Raw genomic sequence first — 21,697 nt, 5'->3', positions numbered from 1 at the left:
AGCTATGGCATGTCAGATATGGCATAGCATTGGTTCCAGAAATATGATACAGCACTGGTTCCGTAGATATAGCATAGCCCTGGTTTCAGAAAAATTGAATAGCAGTGGTTCTTGAGATATGGCATACCACTGGTTCCTGAATTATAGCATAGTGTTAGTTACGGAGATATGACACAGCTTCGGAGATATGGCATAGCCTTATTTCCGGAGCTATAGCATATCAGTCGTTTCTGAGTTATGGCGTAGCACTGGTTCCGAAGCTATATCATAGCAATGAATCCGGGACTATAGCATAGCAACGGTTCCGGAGCTATAGCATAGCAATGATTCCAGGGCTATAGCATAGCAATGATTCCGGGATATAGCATAGCATGATCAAAAACACAATATAAATTGTTTTTTCAGCTTTTTCCAGCGTGCCCGACAAATTATTAATTTTCACATACTCTATTTTGGCATCAGCTCATTTTAATTTGAACAATTGATTTTTAAAAGAATGTTATGTTGTTCCAGATGTATTTATGTTTGAGTGATATCCATTTGCCAGTCTTGGAATTCTCTTCACCAGAAAGCTATAATTAGTACGACAGATGGCTGTGTGAAAAAGTTGTATGTTTCTAGTTTGTTTCACAGAAAAAATCAACCCAAACTCTCCTGGGTTCTATTGGCAGTGTTAGAAAAAAAAACTAGAAATTAATGCGATGTTATAAAATCTAAATGACTATAGAAAAGACAAGTAATACCTTCTTTCGGTTGGTTGTTTAAAGTTTGTGTAGTGAATCATAAACAGCGCCTGTAGACAACTTGCTTCTAGCATGTACACTTTGCACTTAGCACAGGAATGTCAGCACATTATATTCATTGGAATTTCATTAAAAATATGTAATTGTTAATGAAAATAAATCTAACCTGGAGCCAGACCCAGCCGAACCTATATTCAATTAGGGCACTTAGAACTTGGAAAAGATTACATTATTAGTGAATTTACAACGCATCATTTCCAAGTTTTAGATGCACTACTTGAATTTAACTTTGGCTGCAGTTTATAACTCAAAACAATTATTACGTATTCAAAAAAAAACACTTGGATGTGAGATTTCCACTTGACAGTTTCCAAACCGTGACACGTGTTTCGCTATGCAATAACATCTTCAGGTGTCAAAATACTAGCTATCGTATAGCGAGTATGCCGAGCAAAAATCTCACTTCAAAATGAACTTGAAAAAAACCCATAAAATGCAGTTAGTTCCGAAAATACTCACTTCTGGTGATGGCGTTCCTCGCGTAAAACTGGTCACAGCCTTCCTTATACTCGTGCACATCCTTGACGGAGACGCAGGGCACGTAGGTTTCATCGATGTTGTAACCACAGTTCTTGAGTTCCTCGATCGACATCCAACCAGGAACGTCGTCCTTGTACCAGGCGGTCCACTCAAACAGACCAGGCTCCACACGGATCTTTATTTGATCCTTCTTGTTGAGGCCCCTCAGAAAACCGTCGCAGGTCATGATGGAGCGCAACGCTGGAGAGCAGTACGCGTAGTGGATGTCCATGTTTTTCTCTCTGAAGGATTCGCCCAGCTGGAAATTGAGATGTTGATGGAGGCAGGGATCGATAAAGTGTCGTTTGTCAGGGTTTGATACTTTAACATAATATCTTTTTTCTGATACGTAATGATTACTGTACAATGGGGAAAGTTCCTCCTGACGAAAATCAAGTAGTTTTCATAAGAGAGCTCTAAAACAACGCATTTTAAACTAATCATTTCAACCTTTTTCTTTAAAAAATTATTTAAATACTTAAAAAAGAGGATAGAAATAATTCATTCAACATTTAAAGGGATTCGTTTCTATTTCACCATGTGGCAACATTAGTTATAGCTGATAAAGGACAATGAATCTGTTTCCTGTATGAGACATACAAAGATGACATATTTCAGAGGCGTGCTGTTCTGTTTACTTATATTCCGAGTTCTGAGACATTCTGTGACATATGACATTTTGTGCACCTAACCTATCTTCCTCTATATAAATAAATAACAAAACAACTGTTGTTTATGTGGATTGCGGAGGTGGTATTGAACTATAATTTATATTTTGCCTTAATTGTTGATTTATAAAGATAATTTTCTTTTTTTAAAGTAGAATATTTAGGCACGTATAAATTATTTCAACTTGATATAGGCGCTGTTGCCAATATGTGAATTAGAAACAAATCCCTTTAAAAGTTAAAACCCAGGGTTTGAAACACATCAATTTGAATAATTTTCGAAGTGAATTTGAAAAACTCATCTATATATATATATATATATATATATATATATATATATATATATATATATATATATATATATATATATATATATATATAAATTGGATAATGTTAGCGACTGGAGAAATGTATGGTAAAATGGATTAACAGGGTCTCTCAGTCAAAAAATCAAAAATCAAACTCTGCTTTACTTTGCCAAGCTTTCGCTTCTAATGGGAAGCTTCTTCAGAGCAGTAAAAATGAGTGAAAAACAATATATATATATATATATATATATATATATATATATATATATATAAATATATATATATATATATATTATATATATAATATATATATATATATATATATATATATATAATATGGAGAAATGTACAGTAAAATGGAATAACGTGGTCTCTCAGTCAAAAAATCAAAAACTCTGCTTTACTTTGCCAAGCTTTCGCTTCTAGTGAGAAGCTTCTTCAGAGCCTATAATTTATTTTCATTATTTCATTTATTATAAATAAATAAAATAATGAAAAGTGTATCAATCAACTTTCCCTTTAGAGTCAAAGATTATCAGATCATCATGCCCATTGAAAATGTCATTTATGTGAAGGTATGACATTTGTCAAACCAAAATACTCCATTAATGTTTAACTTTTTTCGTCGATTTATATGTTCAATTAATTGTTTTTTACTCATTTTTACTGTAAGTATGATTTGTAATTTTATTCATTGGCAAAAAAACCCACAACTCAATAAATTATAGCCCTGAAGAAGCTTCTCACTAGAAGCGAAAGCTTGGCAATGTAAAACAGAGTTTTGATTTTTGATTTTTTGACTGAGAGACCCCGTTATTCCATATATATATATATATATATATTATATATATATATATCATATATATATATATATATATATATATATATATATATATATAGTAAAATGGAAACTCTGCTTTACATTGCCAAGCTTTCGCTTCTAGTGAGAAGCTTCTTCAGGGCATATATATATATATATATATATATATATATATATATATATATAATATATATATAATATATATATTATATATATATATTATAATATATGGATAATCTTAGCGACTGGAGAAATGTACAGCAAAATGGATTAACGGGGCCTCTCAGTCCAAATATCAAATCTCTGTTCTACTTTGCCAAGCTGTCATCCTGTCGTCTGCCTCTTTATACAGTCAGAGCGTCTTAACTCAGGTATTTCAGGTACTTTAGGTAAATTTACCTGTATTTGTACTGCATCAGGTACTCTTCTTTGTGTTAGATCTTCTCTAGGAATGTGTAGAAAGTTGAACATGTATAGGATTTTTTGTTTTTTTTTTTTTTGGGGAAAACTTGAACATCCATAAATTTACCAGCATACAGCAAAAATGGATTACTTTGCCAAGCTTTCGCTTCTAATGGGAAGCTTCTTCAGGGCAGTAAAAATGAGTTAAAAACAATAAATTGAACATATAAACTGACGTAGAAGGTTGAAAATGTATAGGATTTTTTGGTTTTGTTGTGTTTTGATTTGTACTAGTTCCTCGATAAGTGATTTATGACTGGTAAATTTATGGATGTTCAAGTTTTCCCCCAGAAAATAAACCAAAAAAAAAAAAAACAAAAAATCCTATACATGTTCAACCTTCTACGTCAGTTTATATGTTCAATTTATTGTTTTTAACTCATTTTTACTGCCCTGAAGAAGTTTCCCATTAGAAGCGAAAGCTTGGCAAAGTAGAACAGAGATTTGATTTTTGATTTTTTGACTGAGAGACCCCGTTAATCCATTTTGCTGTACATTTCTCCAGTCGCTAAGATTATCCATTTTATATATATTATATATATATAAATATATATATATATTAATATATATATATAATATATATATATACATATATATATATATATATATATATATTATATATATATATATATATATATATATATATAATATATATATATATAATAATATATATATATAGGCGTCGAAGATAAGACTGAATAATAGTAAGAGGAAAAAAATAAGTAAAATCAGTGCTCATCAGAAATCATCTTCCAGGAATTCATCACAACTATAGTAACATTTTTGCAGCAGCAATGGCTTTACACTACCATGAAACACTTTATCAGAGGTAATTTGTTTGATCTGCTCTGGTAATTTATTATACAGATTTATGGCACTATACAAAGGGGACTTTTTATATTTCGTTGACTTATGACTTGGAATACGCAAAACATCACCATGATGTGTGTTGCAACTGTGCACCGTTGCGTTTGTTTCTAGTTCATGGATGTTAGATCTAGCAAATCCTATACATTAAAGAATGTATATGGAGGGAGCCGATAATAATTTTTCCCAAACGGATACTGGTTACAGGTGTCTCGGTATTCAATGCTGAAAATTAGTCTAACTATGCGCTTTTGTGCTACGAATACTCTGATGAATTCATTACTGCAACCCCATGCTACGATATTGAGCGATATATGTGAATATGCCATAGCAAAGTAGATTTCTAGTAGACCTGCTGTGTCCATGCATGATTTAATTTGCCTTAAAGCAAAGAATGTCTTGTTTAGTTTGTTGCAGACATCTTTTATTTGCAGATCCCATGATAAGCTTTCATCCATGCTGTAATATCCCAAATTGAGGATCCCCATTTAGTTTGGCTGGGGATTAAGTTACTCTTAACTGGAGCAAAGAACTATGCCTAGAAAGTTGCCTAATATTTGACCAGTGACCAAAGAAACCATTCGGTGCACCTAATGAACACTGCGTAAAAAAGTAACATTACGTTTCACTTACCAGGGTTGCCTGCAGTACCCCAGTCCCCCACATTGGTCAAGGGGTATCCCAAATATCCTTCGGCCCCGTCTTTCCTGAAAGGTAACGTTTTCGGCATATTGAGATCCTTCTGGTGTAGTTGTTGGACTCGTCAAAGCAATGCGGAACCCAGCTGCCGAAAGTAAAATCGACTCTCTCACCGTGCCTCATTATGAAGATGTTACGCGGTGAACCGTCCGCTGCCGACTGAAAATAATAAAGAATAAAGTGATGGTGAAATAAACTGATCGCAGTAGATAGACTAGGTCGATTCTGCATCAAACTCCCACGCTTCTTCCCATTTTCAGACCTACGACCGGAACCTTGTGGAACACCCAACTCAAGGTAGGTGTGGTGTTGTGTAAGAGTGAGACTAACGGCAATATGTGGGTGTGTGAAATGACGTCAGTGTGGAGTAGAGAAAAAAGCAAACATGCCGCTTTATTAGTTTCTTTTTCTTCCTACCTTGTATACAAAGTCGCAGTTTTTGTAGTCGTCACAGTGAAAATTGTTTCAGTTAGTGTTTTTCATGAAGTAAGTATCAGCCTATCCGATATTTTACGCCGAACATTTTCGAACACAGTAACGTCAATATCTCTACAAATATTTATTATTCTCTGCCGTATAGCCAAAATTGAGGCAGGTTAACTTTCGTACATCTTTTGCTTCGAATAGACCCATAAAAAAAGTCCAAAGGTGTCAAATCTGGCGAGCGGGCTGGCCATTTTGTAGGACCTCGACGACCAATCCAACGACCGGGAAAAGTAGTATCCAAATAATGTCTCACTTGTCTGGAGTAATGTAGTGGTGCTCCATCTTGTTGGAATACAATATCCATATCGAATCCATTAGGATTCGCTTCGACGATTTCAGTGATGAGAGGGTCAACAGTAGTTTCCAGCATATTCAAATACAGTTCCCCTGTTAAATTTTGATCAATAAATAGAGGTCCTACAATATGGTTTCCCAATATTCCTGCCCAAATGTTATTTTTTTCTGGATATTGGGTATGTGTTTCCAGGAAAACGTGAGGGTTGGTGTCAGTTCAATAACGGCAATTTCTTTGTGAACATTGCCGTTTAAAAAAATCTACATTCGTCACTAAAACAAATATTGTGGAGATAGGTAGGATGCCTTGCAATGGTTTCCATCACGACTTCGCAGAATTTGGTTCTTCGATCAGGGTCATCTTCAGTTAATTAGTGTACCATTTTAGAAGGATTATGGGATGTTATAAACCCAGAAAAACAGTGGAAAACAATGATAACATACTTCAGATAAAGTAAAAAATTCTTTTCTTGTAAAATTTACGATGTATTCCATAATATGTAAAGTCTATATGATAATCGGAGAACTCACTTCTTTCTGCAGCCCTTCTTTCTTCTTCAGCTCCAGCATGTTCATGTAAATATTTTCGCTGGCCGGTATCGACCTCCCAGACATAACCTCGTCGTCCATCGGGGGTAACGAAGGAATGTATGCGTCTTGGTTGGGAACAGACATGATGTTTCTCGTAGATTCCTTACTGGCTGAAAACAAATTTTTGGAAATCATTTTACAAAATGATAGTTCTAGTAAAAAGCCGCACTTTGAAGTTATCCCAATTTTTTGAAATGGGGAAAGTCACACGGAGTCTTGCCCGGAGATTTTGGAGGCTGGGGCACCGTAACAGTATTGTTTTTGGTCAAAATTTCTCGAACAAGCACGTAACATCTCGTATACCACAGGGATCTCACAGTGGCCCACCATTTTTTTATTAATTTTTTAATGCAAGTAATTTTTTCATTTCTCTGATGGTGTGATTCAAACGCATTACTATATTGTATATTTACAATAAGAGAAAATACATTATTTGATTGTCTCAGAACAAACAAAAGTGATTTTTTTAACAAATCAAGAATTAAAGTGGTCTCAAAACGGAGCCCCGAGGAAGATGATGCTCCATTTCTTTGAGGTCTGACTTTATGTTGTTCACTTCAACATATTGGTACCTATTTGTAAGATGAGACTGGACGAGCTTGAGAGCTGTGGCTCGGAAAACATAATCCAAATTCCATTCACAAAATAATAGTAATAATAAATCCATACCTTCACTGGGTGTCGTTTGATTCAAAGAGATCTTTTTGTGTAGTGTCCAAGCGTCAGATTCCGCAGTACGTTCCGTATAAGATTCTGGCAATAACCCTGATTGGCCCGTTAACCAGGAAGTGCCTTCTACCCAACCGTCCGGAGAATTGGCTAGAGTTTCCCCACTAATGTAGACGTAGTCACCTGTACGGAGGTCGAGTTCGTCGGATTCCGTAGGGTTGTAGGCATGTATAACCTAAAAATGAGTGACAAAACATAAGATGGAACATAAGCGCGAAATTATGATGACCAATGGACTGAGTACGACTCTGGAGTAGTTGTATGGGAATTTCACTAGTTCGGACTTCCATTGTCTAATATATTAAATGATTTGAAATCTCCAAAACAACTTAAAAAGAAGAATTAAAAATTAATAGCTGAAAATAACAATTATATTAAAAAAATAAAATAACCTGACATGAAATAATAGTGGAATAAAATACAAGTAAAAATAGAACGATTGAACAAAAAATAAAGAAATACAAATGAACCTGAAATAAAATAAAAAGTCAAGAGATTCCAAGCCACGTTGGGTCACGACGTTTCGATTGTTAGTATCTACAATCGTCTTCGGGTGATGACTGGACTGATTCCTCCGAGAGATGACTATTTATGGGTCGTTCGACTACTTTCACTTATCCCCACTTTCCATTTTTTCCGCTTCACTGGTTCAGTGGAAGACGACCGTTTGGCGGGAGTTGGCCATTTTTCGCTTGATGATGGGTTTCCATATGTTGCGTATCTCTACGCTAGCTTGGCTGTATACGTTGTTGGACAGCATGTATGCGGCTTCCTTGAATTTTCTCCTAAACCAATGTTCCTCTCTGTGTATGATCTCAGCTTGGGACCACTGGATGTTGTGTTGATGGGTCCAAACATGGTCTGCCATTCCTGATTTGCTGGTTTCCCCTCGCTGTGTGTTTCTTGTGCTCGGCAATGCGAACATTCAATGGCCTCTTAGTTTCACCAATATAGGATTTTCCGCACTCACAGTGTATCCGGTAAAAGCAATTCTTGGAATCGCAGTCCGCGTTTGGTGGCCTGGTTTACATGAGGCTGCTACGGATAATGTTATCAGATCTGAAGCAGGTTCTGATATTGTACTTGGAACCAATTCTTCTTATCCTCTCCGATAATCCTCTGATGTAGGGAAGTGCAAGCACTGGTTGTGACGGCATCTCTTCCTTGCGAGGCTCCTGCTTTCTTTTAGCCAAACTCTTTTCTACCATCGCTTTGGAGTAGCCATTCCGTTGAAGATCATTTTTGATGATGTCTAGTTCCTTCTCGAGATCTTCCTTCGTATTACAGAGCCTAAAAGCACGGTCTAATAGAGTCTTGGTGAGTGGGTTTTCGATATACAGATGTTTCCCATTTAGTGTCGGTCCTCTTCACCAAAACGTCTAAGAATGGCAATTCGTTGTGGACTTCCTTCTCCATTGTGAAAGTGATAGAAGATCTATCGCTGTTGATTTGTTTCAAGAAGGCGTCTAGTTCAGTATTCCCATGGTTCCATATTATGAAGGTGTCGTCAACATATCTCAACCAGACTCGAGGTTTCTTGTGGGCTTCTTCAATGGCCAGAGTTTCAAACCACTCCATATATATGTTGGCTATGACTGGTGAAAGTGGCGATCCCATTGGCAGTCCCTCATCTTGTGTAAAGAATTCGTCCTTCAGTTGGAAATAACAGTTTCGTACACAGCACCCTAGTAATTCCATAATTACTTCTATAGGTAGATTCGTTCTCTCTTTCAGGTTCCCATCTTCGGATAGCTTTTTCTTCACTATCATTTCATTTCAGGTTATTTTCGCTTAATATAATTGTTATTTTCAGCTATTAATTTTCAATTTTTAATTCTTCTTTTTTAATTGTTTCGGAGATTTCAAATCATTTAATATATTAGACACTGAAAGCCCGAACTAGTGAAATTCATCATGAAACATTGTCAATCACTTTCAAAAAATAGTTGTATGGGGTAGCACGCATAACAACATATACCAACTTTCGTCACAAATACTTCAAATACGGTTTTTTATACATATACAGAGAGTTAGACAAAATTTTCCTAGGAAAGGAAAACACAATGGAACTTTGAGCTAGAAATTTTGTTGTCCAATGAGCCGAGTACGGTTCTGGCGTGCAGAATAGATGTATGAGGTCGCATGCATGTTAACCTATACGAACTTGTGTCATAAATACTTGACATACGTCTTTTTAATACACATACACACTATCTGCGTGATAAACTCATTTCACTATCTTTCAACAATAACAGTCGCAATCAACACCTCTTGTTCATATCCAATCATAATTCGGCTATTTTTACACGTAGTTTCTCATACATGGCAGCTAAATTGTATAACACCATACCTGTAGACTTCAAACAGTTACCTCTCAAGAACTTTAAAAAAAGACTCAAAGCTCTAATGTCAACGAGTCAATAAGTTACCACAATACTGTCCTCATGCTTATCAAATAGGTTTCGATTTCCCAGATGTTGTTTTACCATATCGCGATTTATCATTTTTTGTGTTATTTTATAGTTATTTTATTTCATAATAATTTATTATTATTTACGATACCATTTATTCTTTTATAGTTTAAAGGTTAGGTTTGAAAGCAGCTATAATAGCTGAACCTCGCCCATTCATCATATTATGTTTCATCATATCTTTCTACTGTTTATTTTATTATTACGATGAATAAAGACCTGTTATTATTATTATTACTATACAAAGTGTAGTTCAGAAGAAAAGGAAAACTTTGTTTCATTAGATTAGACCGATAATGGTTTAGAATTCAATGTGCAAAGGTCAAAAATGCACCTGACATTTTATTACTCTCAAGAAAAAATAAACTGATTTTTCCACAAATTTTTAACTTATGAAACAATTTTTATATATATTTTTTTCGTTACACCGTTGGGAAATGTTAATGACAAAATAATTCCTCAACTATTTGTTCAAACAATCATGAAGTAAGTATTCAATTGGATACTTTTCCCGGTCGTTGGATTGGCCGTCGAGGTCCTACAGAATGGCCTGCCCGCTTGTCAGATTTGACACCTTTGACTTTTTTCTATGGGGCCATTTGAAGCAAAAGGTGTACCAAACTGAACCTGCTTCAATATTGGATATACGGCAGAGAATAATAAATATTTGTAGAGATATTGACGTTACTGTGTTCCAAAATGTTCGGCGTGAAATATCGGATAGGCTGTTAATATGTCTAGAAGTTCAAGGCAACCATTTCGAGCAGCTTTTGAACTGACCTCAAGCTTATTACCTCATATTATGTAGTTAAACGTTAATATATTTAGACAATTATTAAAAGTTTCGCCATTTTGTAGGTAGTTGAAGATATTGACATTATATTCTAGGGTTGTGAAGCATTTGTCAGGAGCTTCAAAACGATATGTCATAAGACCCCTTTTCGTTTAATGTTTTTCCCAGATAGCACTAGCACCCGTCGCCCCGTTCAAAAAAAGAAACGGGGGGGGGACATTAAAGAAATGCACTGTTTGTGTTTTGGTTTCAACATGGAAATAACACAGTTCAAACCCAGATATGCTTGATGAAGTTCCAAACGTCCACTAAAACATTTAGCAATTATCTACATGGTGTAAAAGACTGCGTAATAAAAAACTGCTTCTTTAACCTTGAATTTATGAGCTTCTGCGAATGTCAATGAAATCTGCTACTTTTTTTTAATTTTATCGTTATTGTACAAATCTATTCATTGTGTCATTTTGTGTATACTTTGAAATTCTATTGTTAAAGATCAATCTAGTGATTGAACAAAAACAATTCTGGAATTTCTACTGGAATGGTCTATCACGATTGAAGACCCTGTACATCTCCTGTACAGTCACAAAACAACCCGAGATCGTTTACCATGATAACCTTAGCGATGCTATAATTGACGAAAGCTGACTGGTATTTTTAAAATAGGCCTGTCTAACCTTGAACCTAAATAAACGGAAATAATCGTCAATTTGCATGACGGAGAGATATTTTTTTACCGTGGTTTCTATCGGTGTTTTATCACGTTATATTTTGTGCGTGATTATGTATTATTTAACTATTTCACAATTACATTTCAAGGACTGGAACAATTTTTCCAAGATACATACTCAGTTTTCTGAAAAGATAGTTTTTTTCAACAGCCGAACAGTTGAAATAAATATTTAAACCTTGCTTTCATAGATCGTCACAGTCCAGATGTTTCCGCTGGATAATTTTTTGTACATTCAAAGCCATTATTTTTTTCAAGAAAAAATCACATATACAGAGTGTAACAAACAACTAAAATTACAAAAAACTTATGACAAAACCAACCGTGTTTTTAAAAAATGTCAACAATATTTATCTCGAAAACGAATTATTTTTCGATAAATATAGATTGCTGAACTTTTTCAAAACATGGTAGGTTTTTGTCATAAGTTTTTTGCAATTTTAGTTATTTTCGTTAAACATTTTATAGAAAAAGTTGTTTATTTTTTTGACGAAATCCGCCACATACCGTTTCTGAAATGTTCTCAGAAACTTCACTTAGCTAAGTAATGTGCATCGATATATAAAATTGTAAATATCTCGAAAAAGATCACCTCCAGCGTGCTTGAGGAACTGTTCCTTTTTTTACACGCTTTATATTAGCTCACCTGTATGTATATATATATATATAATATATATATATATATATATATATATATATATATATATATATATATATATATATATATATATTGTTGCTTCATCTATTAGCGTGCAGATGGCGCTGTATATAACCTCCTTGATATAATTCGAAACCATTTTACATGAATTTCTTCAAATGAATATTTTCAACTTTTTAGTTCGATGTTCTTTAGAAGCGTGTTCTTTAGTTTTTTGAACTATATTTATTTACTTGGAAAAGGTGTGTGAATCAGGTTTTTTTTTAATGAAAAGTAACAAAAGTTCAACGTCAACAAAGTTATGACAATTTCATATAAATAATAACAGTGTTCGCAGCGCTCTCTAGATGGCACATGAAAATTCATACGTAATTATGATTTCCCACGTCAAAAAACCCCGGGTACCAAATTTTGCAAAAGTTATTTTTAAAAAACGAACAAAAAAAATCATTCTCAACACCCTGTATCTCTGAAACGAAGTATTTCCTAACACAAGTTTATACAGACTTTTTTCTTGTCCCAGGAATACGTCACTTGAATATTTTAAAGTACCTATGTTACACCCTGTATATTGTCACTGTACAACCGTTCTAATTATTCCATTACAACATTCCTATTATAGCTGAATTTCTCTAAGCGACCATATAAAAGCCAGACCCGTATTGAAAAAAACAACTGATATTTACCCGATTCTGCTAGCCCCACATGGTATTTTTCGGTACACGTCTTTTGTTTCGAAGAGCTAATCGAGAACTGACAAAAGATCGACTAGTATTCGAAAGAAATCTGCTGCTTCCTTGCTAGACCGAAATTCAGACAAAAACCGAGAATTTTTATCAGCACACTGCCAGAGAGATAAGCAAACATTTTTCGTGAGGATTTCACTTCGACTAGAATATTTATTCTGAGCGTTTACGTTTCCGTCTGTGGTTTTTGGAAGGAAATAATAATGAAACAATATCAGGTAAAATTCGCATCACTGAGACAAAATCCTCTCCTTAATAATATTTATCGAAAAGCTGGTGTCGTATGTAGCTTTCAAAGGGGGAAACGCAGTGGCGTATCATTCTATAAATATATTGGTAGCTCCCGCGTCGTAGAGATTTAAAAAAAAGTGTTCGATACATCATAATTTTCAGTTGTTTTGTTGACATAGTTGATTATACAGGATGTCAATTTCCCTTCTCTATGAAAAATTGGAAAACCACATCAATTTTTGTTTTCATGGGAACAGTTTGAAGTATTTTCAAACTTCGCGGTTCAAGCAACTACGCTCTGTCTTCTAATAAAGTAATATATGCAAAACACTAACAGTGTGCTCATACAAATTGTTGTAATTTCGTTTTATGATTTGCCATAGCTGGCGAGTTTATAATATTTACCGGTCTTCCCTATTTTTTATCGCAAAAGGTTCGCAACAAAAGATTTTATGAGCGTTCTGGTCGTTTTCTACTTGCAGTGAAGTATATAGGCAGCAGGGCTTCCAAATCAAAACCCCATGTATTTTCTTATGGAGGTTCATTCTGGCAATTTTGGTCCCTAAGGCCCACTCCACACGGAAGGTGCAAAGGTCAGCGCCTTGTCACTGTCAGACGTCCATTATGTGTAAACTTAGCCTTAGCCTTCAAAGCCCACTTCAGACCACCTCCACTTTTACCGTCATTCAGTCAACCAATCAGCTATCACGCATACAGCGGGAAATTCAAAACCGGGAGTGGGGGTAACCTATCAGCGTCATCGAAATCGACGCAGGATGGAACGAGTATCGTAGCGATTTGAGCGTGGAACTCCGCCCCTCGCCCCCTTGGTACGTCACCTAACCTATCGGCCCCCTTGGTACTCCACCTAACCTATCAGCTCCCTCGGCCCCCTTCAGTCACGTGATTTTAAATAAAAAAGTTTATAGTTATGGGATTCGAACCTGGGTCGTCCGCGCCGTAGACATTGTCCTTAGCCTCTACACCATCGTAAGATATTGAAGTTAACTGCGAATGTTGGGTATTTATAGCGTTAGTTTTGTCGGGACCGAAATTGACTCATTCATTATACTTGACAGCATTATTTTTGATTTCCGTAGAATGTAATCGTCATTATCATATTGAAGATAGGAAAATATACTTAGATTTGGGAAATAATTAATATTTCATGTAAAGATGTGTATGTGTGTGTAAGAGCGAGAGGCGCGTGTGACGTAATCGATGCAAAGAGAGATGGAGATGGTATCGAGATTTACCGGTTGCTAGTGCAAGCAGGTGTTGCCAGTTGTACAATAAATCAATGTTTATGGAGTAATGTAGCGTTGCCGGTTTGAAAATTAAGTTATAGAATACACAGAGTCATCTATGAGTCACTAGCTGAACTATCTATTGGTTGAAGAAGGACACTGTAAACACTAGACTCATAAGACTGCATCTGTCAAATGTTAATACATGCCAGCATGTCAGGTTCGGCGTTGCCAGTTGTACAATAAATCATTGTTTATGGGGCAATGTAGCGTTGCCGGTTTTGGAATTAATCGTGAACTACTCGACGAAAATTGGAAGCGCGAAAGTGATATATTAATAATAATGAATCAGATTTAAGAAAAAACATTACAGATTAATGAGGCTGTATCGTTTCAAAGTGTGATCCCTCAATGTTACAAGGTATCTCAAAATACATCATTGAAAACAAACATGGCGTCGAAGTGTACAGGGTGCGTCAAAATACATCATTTAAGAAAAAACATAACAGTTCCACGAGGCTGTAAGTTTTCAACGTGCGATCCCTCAATGTGTACAAGGTATCTCAAAATACATTATTGAAAAACAAAATATGACATCGAAGTGTACAGGGTGCGTCAAAATATATCATTTAAGGAAAAAAACATGTCGATTTGAAATATGATATTAATGTGTATACAGGGCGTTTCAAATACATCATTTAAGAAAAAAACATGTCGATTCAACAGAAGTCTAGCGTTCCAACATGTCGGAAGTCTCGTATCTTTGTTAACCAAGTTAGCATCGTCAGGAGAAAGAGGAGATTCAAAAGTATCGAGAGGTTAAGCGTTGTGGACTCAACGTGAGGACAATGGGAGAGCGAAGTATTCGACAATGACATTTCAAAATACTTCATTTTTGCATAAGTTTCGAAGGAAAACGATCTTCCGTACGTCGTTGGTAAACAAAAATTAGTATTATAATGGCATTCAGAGAATACAGACGTAAAGTAGAGGAATTTGAGAGACGTGTCCAACAAATAAGTAAAGATATTCAATTATATGAGGAAAAGAAAATGGTTTCTCAAGCAGTTGAATAATTTATACATTCAAGACAAAGTGTTTCAGCCTCAGAGTGTAGAATATGTCGTCAACGATGCTGAAAAACAAATTTTGTACTTCCGACTACAATAATTTCTGTTCAATATGTGAACGTACCGAATATGGGTGAAATTCCAAGGAATATGCGATAAGGCTAGTATAAACAATGGAAATCGATTCATTCGACTAGCTGTTTATCAATAAAAATGTTCTCCACTCGTTTTCAGTTTCGGATATGCTCTAATTTCTCTCAGCATAATCTAAATCTAAAATGGTTTTGATCATTCTCACCTCCATTGCAAGCCGTTCCGATTTGACTACTCTCACCTCCATTGTAAGCCGTTCTGATTTGACCACTCTCACCTCCATCGCAAGCCGTTCAGATTTGACCAGACTCACCTCCTTTGCACGCTTTTCAGATTTGACCACTCTCACCTCCTTTGCAAGCTGTTCAGATTTGGCCACTCTCACCTCCTTTGTAAGAATAATGTTGATCGAGTTCAATATATAGTTTTACACCGCCCAATCCTATTGATGTCCATTTCCACATCACCCATGAGGTAGAAGAACTATTGATGCGTTACCTTTTTTTAATGTGGAAGTCTCCCCAGTAGGCCTATCATAACCACAATCTTTGCTTCAGATTTACATCATGGAAATAAAACCGTGAATGTTGAAAGATATCTTTATTATAGAAAAATATATTTACAAGTTGTATCCATCATATCTTCGCCGATTAAATAATGTCCCCATGGTAGAGTTTCAACTGAGTTTGGTATGAGGTAGCGCTTATCATCCATTGAACTCAAAGCATTTTTCTGCTGTTCTATCGTGAACACCTGATGTTTATCTGCTTTAATGAGATGCTGCTTCACACATTTCACCATAGAGTTCTCTAGGCAGTCAATGTAGTCTTGGAAGGTGATATCGGTATTCATGGTAGATTTCTTGACTCCCTTTGCCTTTTTTAGTCATGCCGTAGTTAGAGATTATATTACGAATTTCGTCCTCTTCATATTCATCAAGTTCTAACTTCCGCTGCAGTTTTATTATGTTAGCTTCAGTTGTTAACCTTTTAGTCGAATACAACTTGGCTCGTAAACCTACAAAGTCCGTCATCGGAATACCATTGTTCTCATCCTTCATAAGGCCGGGAACTTTTTTGTTGACGCAGGGTATTCCATATATATTGTCAGAGGGATAATCTGAGGTATCGAAAAATGTAAAGCAATCCTCCTTCATAACTGTATAGGGGTCCTGACGCAGCTCATAGATGAGGGAATCCGTATCAGTATACATAACGGTGCAGTCCTCTCCGAAACGCTCAGCCATATACCCATAGTGGAAAGAATAGATGTAGTCTTTGCTAAATCCAAAATAGCCTGTCCTAACGTGGCTCAAAGTGACGAAACAAAGGCTCTTTGTTTGATTGCATAATATGTCATCACCTATTTTCCTATTCTTAGCCAAGGTGACATTGATCACTGTCAATGCCGAATCAGCACCCAGAGATATGCAGTTCTCAAAGCGACGGAACAAAGGCTCTTTGTTTGATTTTGAAATATGTCATCACATAAATACCTTCTGCGAGGTGAAATGATGAGTTAGTTGTATCAGTGATACTAGTGACAAGTGCAACGATTTTATCTGAAAGTAAGTGTTTTTCATGTTCACTTTATGAATTTTTATTGCAAGATTTGTTATACGTGAATTTTCACAAAAGAATGTATTCAAATTTAATTTAATTCAAAGGTCGTGAGAGTTATTGTTGAATTATCATTAATTTTCCAAAATTTTTCTCAGATTAATATACTTGAGTATATACATAGTTTTTGAGGATTAACGTTTTTTTCAATTATTTTGTAATACAAAACGGTTCAGAGGTATTTACGTATTCCTCAAGCCAACCCTGGACTACTATTTTTATCCTACATACATCAGAAGATAAGGAATAACAATTACTGATATTTCTCAATCTTTAATAATGAATAAAAGATAAGAACCGGTAATTGCTGACATCCATTTTTCTCGAATACTATCTCTTACAGTAATTATTGTACCGCACAATTTGTTTTGATGTTAGATGGCAGCCTCAGAACCGGAAAACGTGATTATGAATTTTACTCGAGAATCCTCCAAGCTGAATAAGAGTTTTTCTCGTATTTTATCTACTTGCCTTTGACAATGCCATATCTTGTTTATATACACATTTTTATGTAGTAAACAGAAGCTCATTTTGTGAGCAGCTTTCTAGTTGAATAAAACGCATAGTAAGTTACGAATAACTTTAATTCATGTTGACGTTTATTGACAGAGTGTATAATTTGAAACATTGTTTTTTTATTTTTGGTTTCTCGCAGGTGGATTTTCTAAAATTCAAGTTCAGTCGTGGAGAGGGAACAACAACAACAATTTGTTACCACACCGAGTGACGGAGGAGTATCACCCCCATTTAAAGAATTTTGTATCAGGAAAATGCGCTGTCGTGTTGTTTCATTTGAAATTATACGAAATTAAGGTTAGTACTGCATTTTTTCTTTGTCAATATAAGTATAGAGTTTGTGGTTGTATACTATATTTTTTGTTCGACTCAAAAAGTTTTTTATTCATAGATATGATCTGCATAAAGAAGTGTTTTCAATATTTTTTATGTGTTTAGTACTTGCAGAATATATGTTTTGAATTAGTTGTTTTGAATGACAGTTGATTTTTTTAAGTATAACTGTAGCTCGCTCATTTTTCACAATCACTCCATGAAACACATTACCCCCACTCTTGAATTTTATTTTTCTCTGGTGTATATTTGCATTGAAAATCAAATTTATTTCAGAACACTTCATCAACGTGTGCTGTATAACTTCAGAGTCATCTCAACAACTACATCCAAAATCGTCTTAGCAACCTTTCCACATCGAGTTTCAAATCACAGCAGCTTCCAGAACCATCTCAACAGTTTCCACAGAACGAGATTCAATTCTCTGCAGCTTCCAAACCTACTCATCATACCAAAAATTTCATTTGTGAACAAAATATCGGTGAGTCATGTCAATAAATAAAATCCAAATGATTGATTTTCCAAAACCAAGTCGGTAATTGATAATTACCTTTTAGTCATTAGAGATAATTATTCAGAGTATATTGCCAAACAAGCTATACAATTTAATAATAAACATATAAGGAAATGTGTTTTAGCTATGAAAAAATTAAAATTTTCGGTTGGAGAAAAAAAAGAAAATAATTACAAAAATTGAATGATGAATAATAAACATACAGGCTCGGGTTTGAAGCGACGAAGCTCCAGGGTGAAGTGGCAAAATGTTAACAATGTTTTCAATAGTAGAGTAACAACGGGGTAATCATCAATTTAACTCATAAAGATCCTAAAAAGTTTCTAGACGATGCTTTTCCATTATTCAAACGTGAGATTTCCAAAATTTTGAAACAAATGTCATGCCTCAAAGTTAATTTTACTTTATCAGGGGATTTTATTAAAAAATCAAATGATGGGGAAATTGTTGATCGCAAATATTTCAGTACACCAAATAAAGTTATCGATTCAGGTACGGACTTGACTGCTTGGTACAATGAAAACGCTGTGGATGTTATATTGAATAAATTAGGCGAATTTGAAGAACAACAGTCGGGTGGGCTTTGAGTAAAATTCTTTTGTTGGAGGTAGCAGTTAATAAATATGTGATTGGTAATGGTTCTTCTTTCATTCCACTGCCGCAAGAAATCGCAAGGAAGAGGCATGCATTCATGTATAAAACAATGACGAAATGTGCTTCTTTTGGAGTATTATTAGCGCCTTGTATCCTGTAGCAAAAGATCCACAAAGGGTGTCAAAATATCCACACTATTCTACAGTTTTGAATACTACAGGGCTAAATACTCCAATGGATTTACATCAAATTTCCAAATTTGAAAAACTTAATAATATTTCTGTTAATGTTTACACTTGAATTGAATCAAGCAAAGGAAAAATCATCTTTGTAGTGGTACCTGCCAGACTCACGACAACAAAACGAGACAGACATGTTAATTTGTTATTGATTCAAGACAAATATTTTCCAAAATTGAACGATTAAGAGCTCCACCTATTAATGACGATGACGAGACTGAAATTAAATTCCATTATTGTTGAATCAAAGACATGTTTTGATTATTAAGTAACCAATTGAACAAAAAGAAAGACAAAAAATTTTTTATGATAGATGCCTCAATTATTTTTCAAGTCAGCAAAAAATTAAATGATCATACTGTTTTGTGCGAAAAAGTGATTGACTGTAAAATTTCCTTTCCTACATACGATTATGTGGAAATTCAAAATTATGTTTATAAACAAAAATGTCCGTTATAATTTTTGCTGAACGGTGGCGGTCCATGGTTTAGCGCACCAAGCCCCCTGTAATGTCAACTTTCGAAAATTATTCGTGGTACCCATTACTTTTCATAATCTTTCAGGATACGATAGTCACTTCATTATCAGAGATATAGCAAAAAAAGGCTGTGTGAGCATACTTCCCTCAAATAAAGAAAAATACATTTCCTTACACAGTAGGATGCTGAAACTAAAATTAAATTTCGATTTATAGATTCTTTTCGATTCATGGGAACATCGTTGGATGAATTAGTATCCACATTGGATCAAAATGATTTAGAATTTAAAGAAAGAATTCACTCGTCTCACCAGGAAGGGGGTATTTCCGTATTATTATATAGATAGCATGGAAAAATTGAACATTAACAAGTTGCCATCACGAGAAGAATTCTATGAATATTACTAAGGGAAAAGTGAATGCAATAGAATTTTTCGTGCTAATTGAATAGAAATGCATGCTGGGGAAGTACCATAATTTCAGATATTAACAACTGAGGATTTTTTGATGAGGAACATTGAAATTGAATATTTATGGTTCAGATTCATTTCATCTTTTCTGAAACATTTGCCACATTTTTCTTATAATCATTGACTTGCAGTTGCAGTTGAATGTGCAGTTGAATGCCAATTATTTTACAAGTACCTTTTTATGTTTCACAAATGACTTTTTGATTGATTTTCGAGCTCTTGAATGCGAATTGTTTTCATTCTACAAGTGCCTTTATGAGGGAAAATAACATTCCATTTCCATTTTGAATGGAAATTATTTTCTTTTGCTAGAATCATTTACTTAGAATTCATGCTGGGGAAGTAGCGTAATTTCATATATTAGCAATTTTATACTACCCACTGAGGATTTTCAACTCATAAATTCGAGAACATTAAATTGATATCGTCTCTGGAACCTCTGCCTCGAATCAATTTCATCATGACTTGTGTATAGTTGAACGCAAATTATTTTAGAAGATAATTCAAGAAAGTGCTACCAGACAGTTCATTCAACCGTCAAGGGGTTGTAAATTATTTTCATGCTAGAATTTTTCATGTGCTAGAGTAGTTGTTTACAGCTGATTCTCGGCTCCCCCCCACCCACTATGACGTATTAATTGCTTTTTTTATTTGGTTGTTGTTTGGTGAAGTTTTTTTGTTGTGCAGTGAAGTCAAGGCGTTGTGACCTTGAAGTGTCTGGTGCATGGATCGTTCAGATTTTTTTTTCATATGAGATTTTGTGTGTTTATGTGTGTGTGTGTGTAGGAGAATGCACGGTACAGGGTTTCATCATGTGCTTGTTTGTCTATGTACAAACATACGTCTGCATACTTCGAAGATCCTCCAAGTAATAAATGCTCCATCGGTGTTAGGGCACCAAGTTAGTAGTGGAGTGACGTCACAGCAATAACCGTTCAACAGCTAGAGAGCGACATGTTCACTCCACGACGTGTGGCAGAGTAATGCGTATTCATCGGTCTGCCCTCACCTCTCCGAAGCGATGAAGGTTCGCTCTAGCCCCGCTATCGATGGTGACACAACGGCAGCCGAGGACCGTTTGCCTAGCGTCTACCCTCTCCGAGACCGCAACGACCATTGCTTGCTCGTACCGGCAACTGTTATCGCATCAAGTTGGGAGATGGGCTTGGCTGTGACGTCAGGCATCTCTAGTGGATAGCAACTAGCAATGTGAATCTTTCACGGTTTCATGGTGGGGGTGACTCACACTGTTTAATATAAAAGAAATGCCTGGCACACTATGAAATCAGTAGACGAATATATCTGCAGCAGTTAGCAATTGGTAGAGTGTTATTCAGTTCGTAATAGAAGGAAGACGGTGAGTGTATTTGTCTGTTGGAAATTGTTTATATTTTCATATATATTTTCATCATGTCCGTTTCAAAAGTAGACTTGAATAAAATTAATAATTTGATTGTACAGGAGGTTGAAATACTAGAGCAAAAGGCCTTATCATCATTGCCAATTGATGAAGTGTACATAATTAAAAATATGTCAACTTATTCTACACGATTTGGTAAATCAATTTTATTAACTTTGCAAGATGTGAGCAATGATAAATTATTTAAAACATGGCTACCAAAACGTATTTCGTTGCAATTCAGTGATGA

General features: G+C 35.2%; 2 protein-coding genes across 2 annotated transcripts in view; one reads left to right on the top strand and one right to left on the bottom strand.

Annotated features, from left to right (window-relative positions):
- Epp (Ecdysteroid phosphate phosphatase) overlaps positions 1-21,697 on the bottom strand; it is a 69,966-nt gene that overhangs the window by 8,945 nt on the left and 39,324 nt on the right. The window contains 6 exon segments of the mRNA XM_023156215.2: positions 1,263-1,581; positions 5,081-5,107; positions 5,109-5,194; positions 5,197-5,305; positions 6,458-6,627; positions 7,187-7,421. Coding sequence (XP_023011983.2) covers positions 1,263-1,581; positions 5,081-5,107; positions 5,109-5,194; positions 5,197-5,305; positions 6,458-6,627; positions 7,187-7,421 — 946 coding nt within the window.
- The window catches only part of LOC141484601 (uncharacterized), a 28,072-nt gene continuing 24,405 nt past the window's right edge, over positions 18,031-21,697 (top strand). Inside the window, exon 1 of the mRNA XM_074179581.1 lies at positions 18,031-18,234. The gene's annotated coding sequence lies outside the window, so the exon portion shown is untranslated. The remainder of the gene's footprint in view (positions 18,235-21,697) is intronic.

Source organism: Leptinotarsa decemlineata, unplaced genomic scaffold, assembly GCF_025532065.1.
Source record: "Leptinotarsa decemlineata unplaced genomic scaffold, Ldec_3_MD MMD2_tig00026282_RagTag_RagTag, whole genome shotgun sequence".
Classification (NCBI taxonomy): Eukaryota; Metazoa; Arthropoda; class Insecta; order Coleoptera; family Chrysomelidae; genus Leptinotarsa; species Leptinotarsa decemlineata.
The sequence above is the reverse complement of the archived record's forward strand: the minus strand, read 5'-3'. Positions and strand labels throughout refer to the sequence as shown.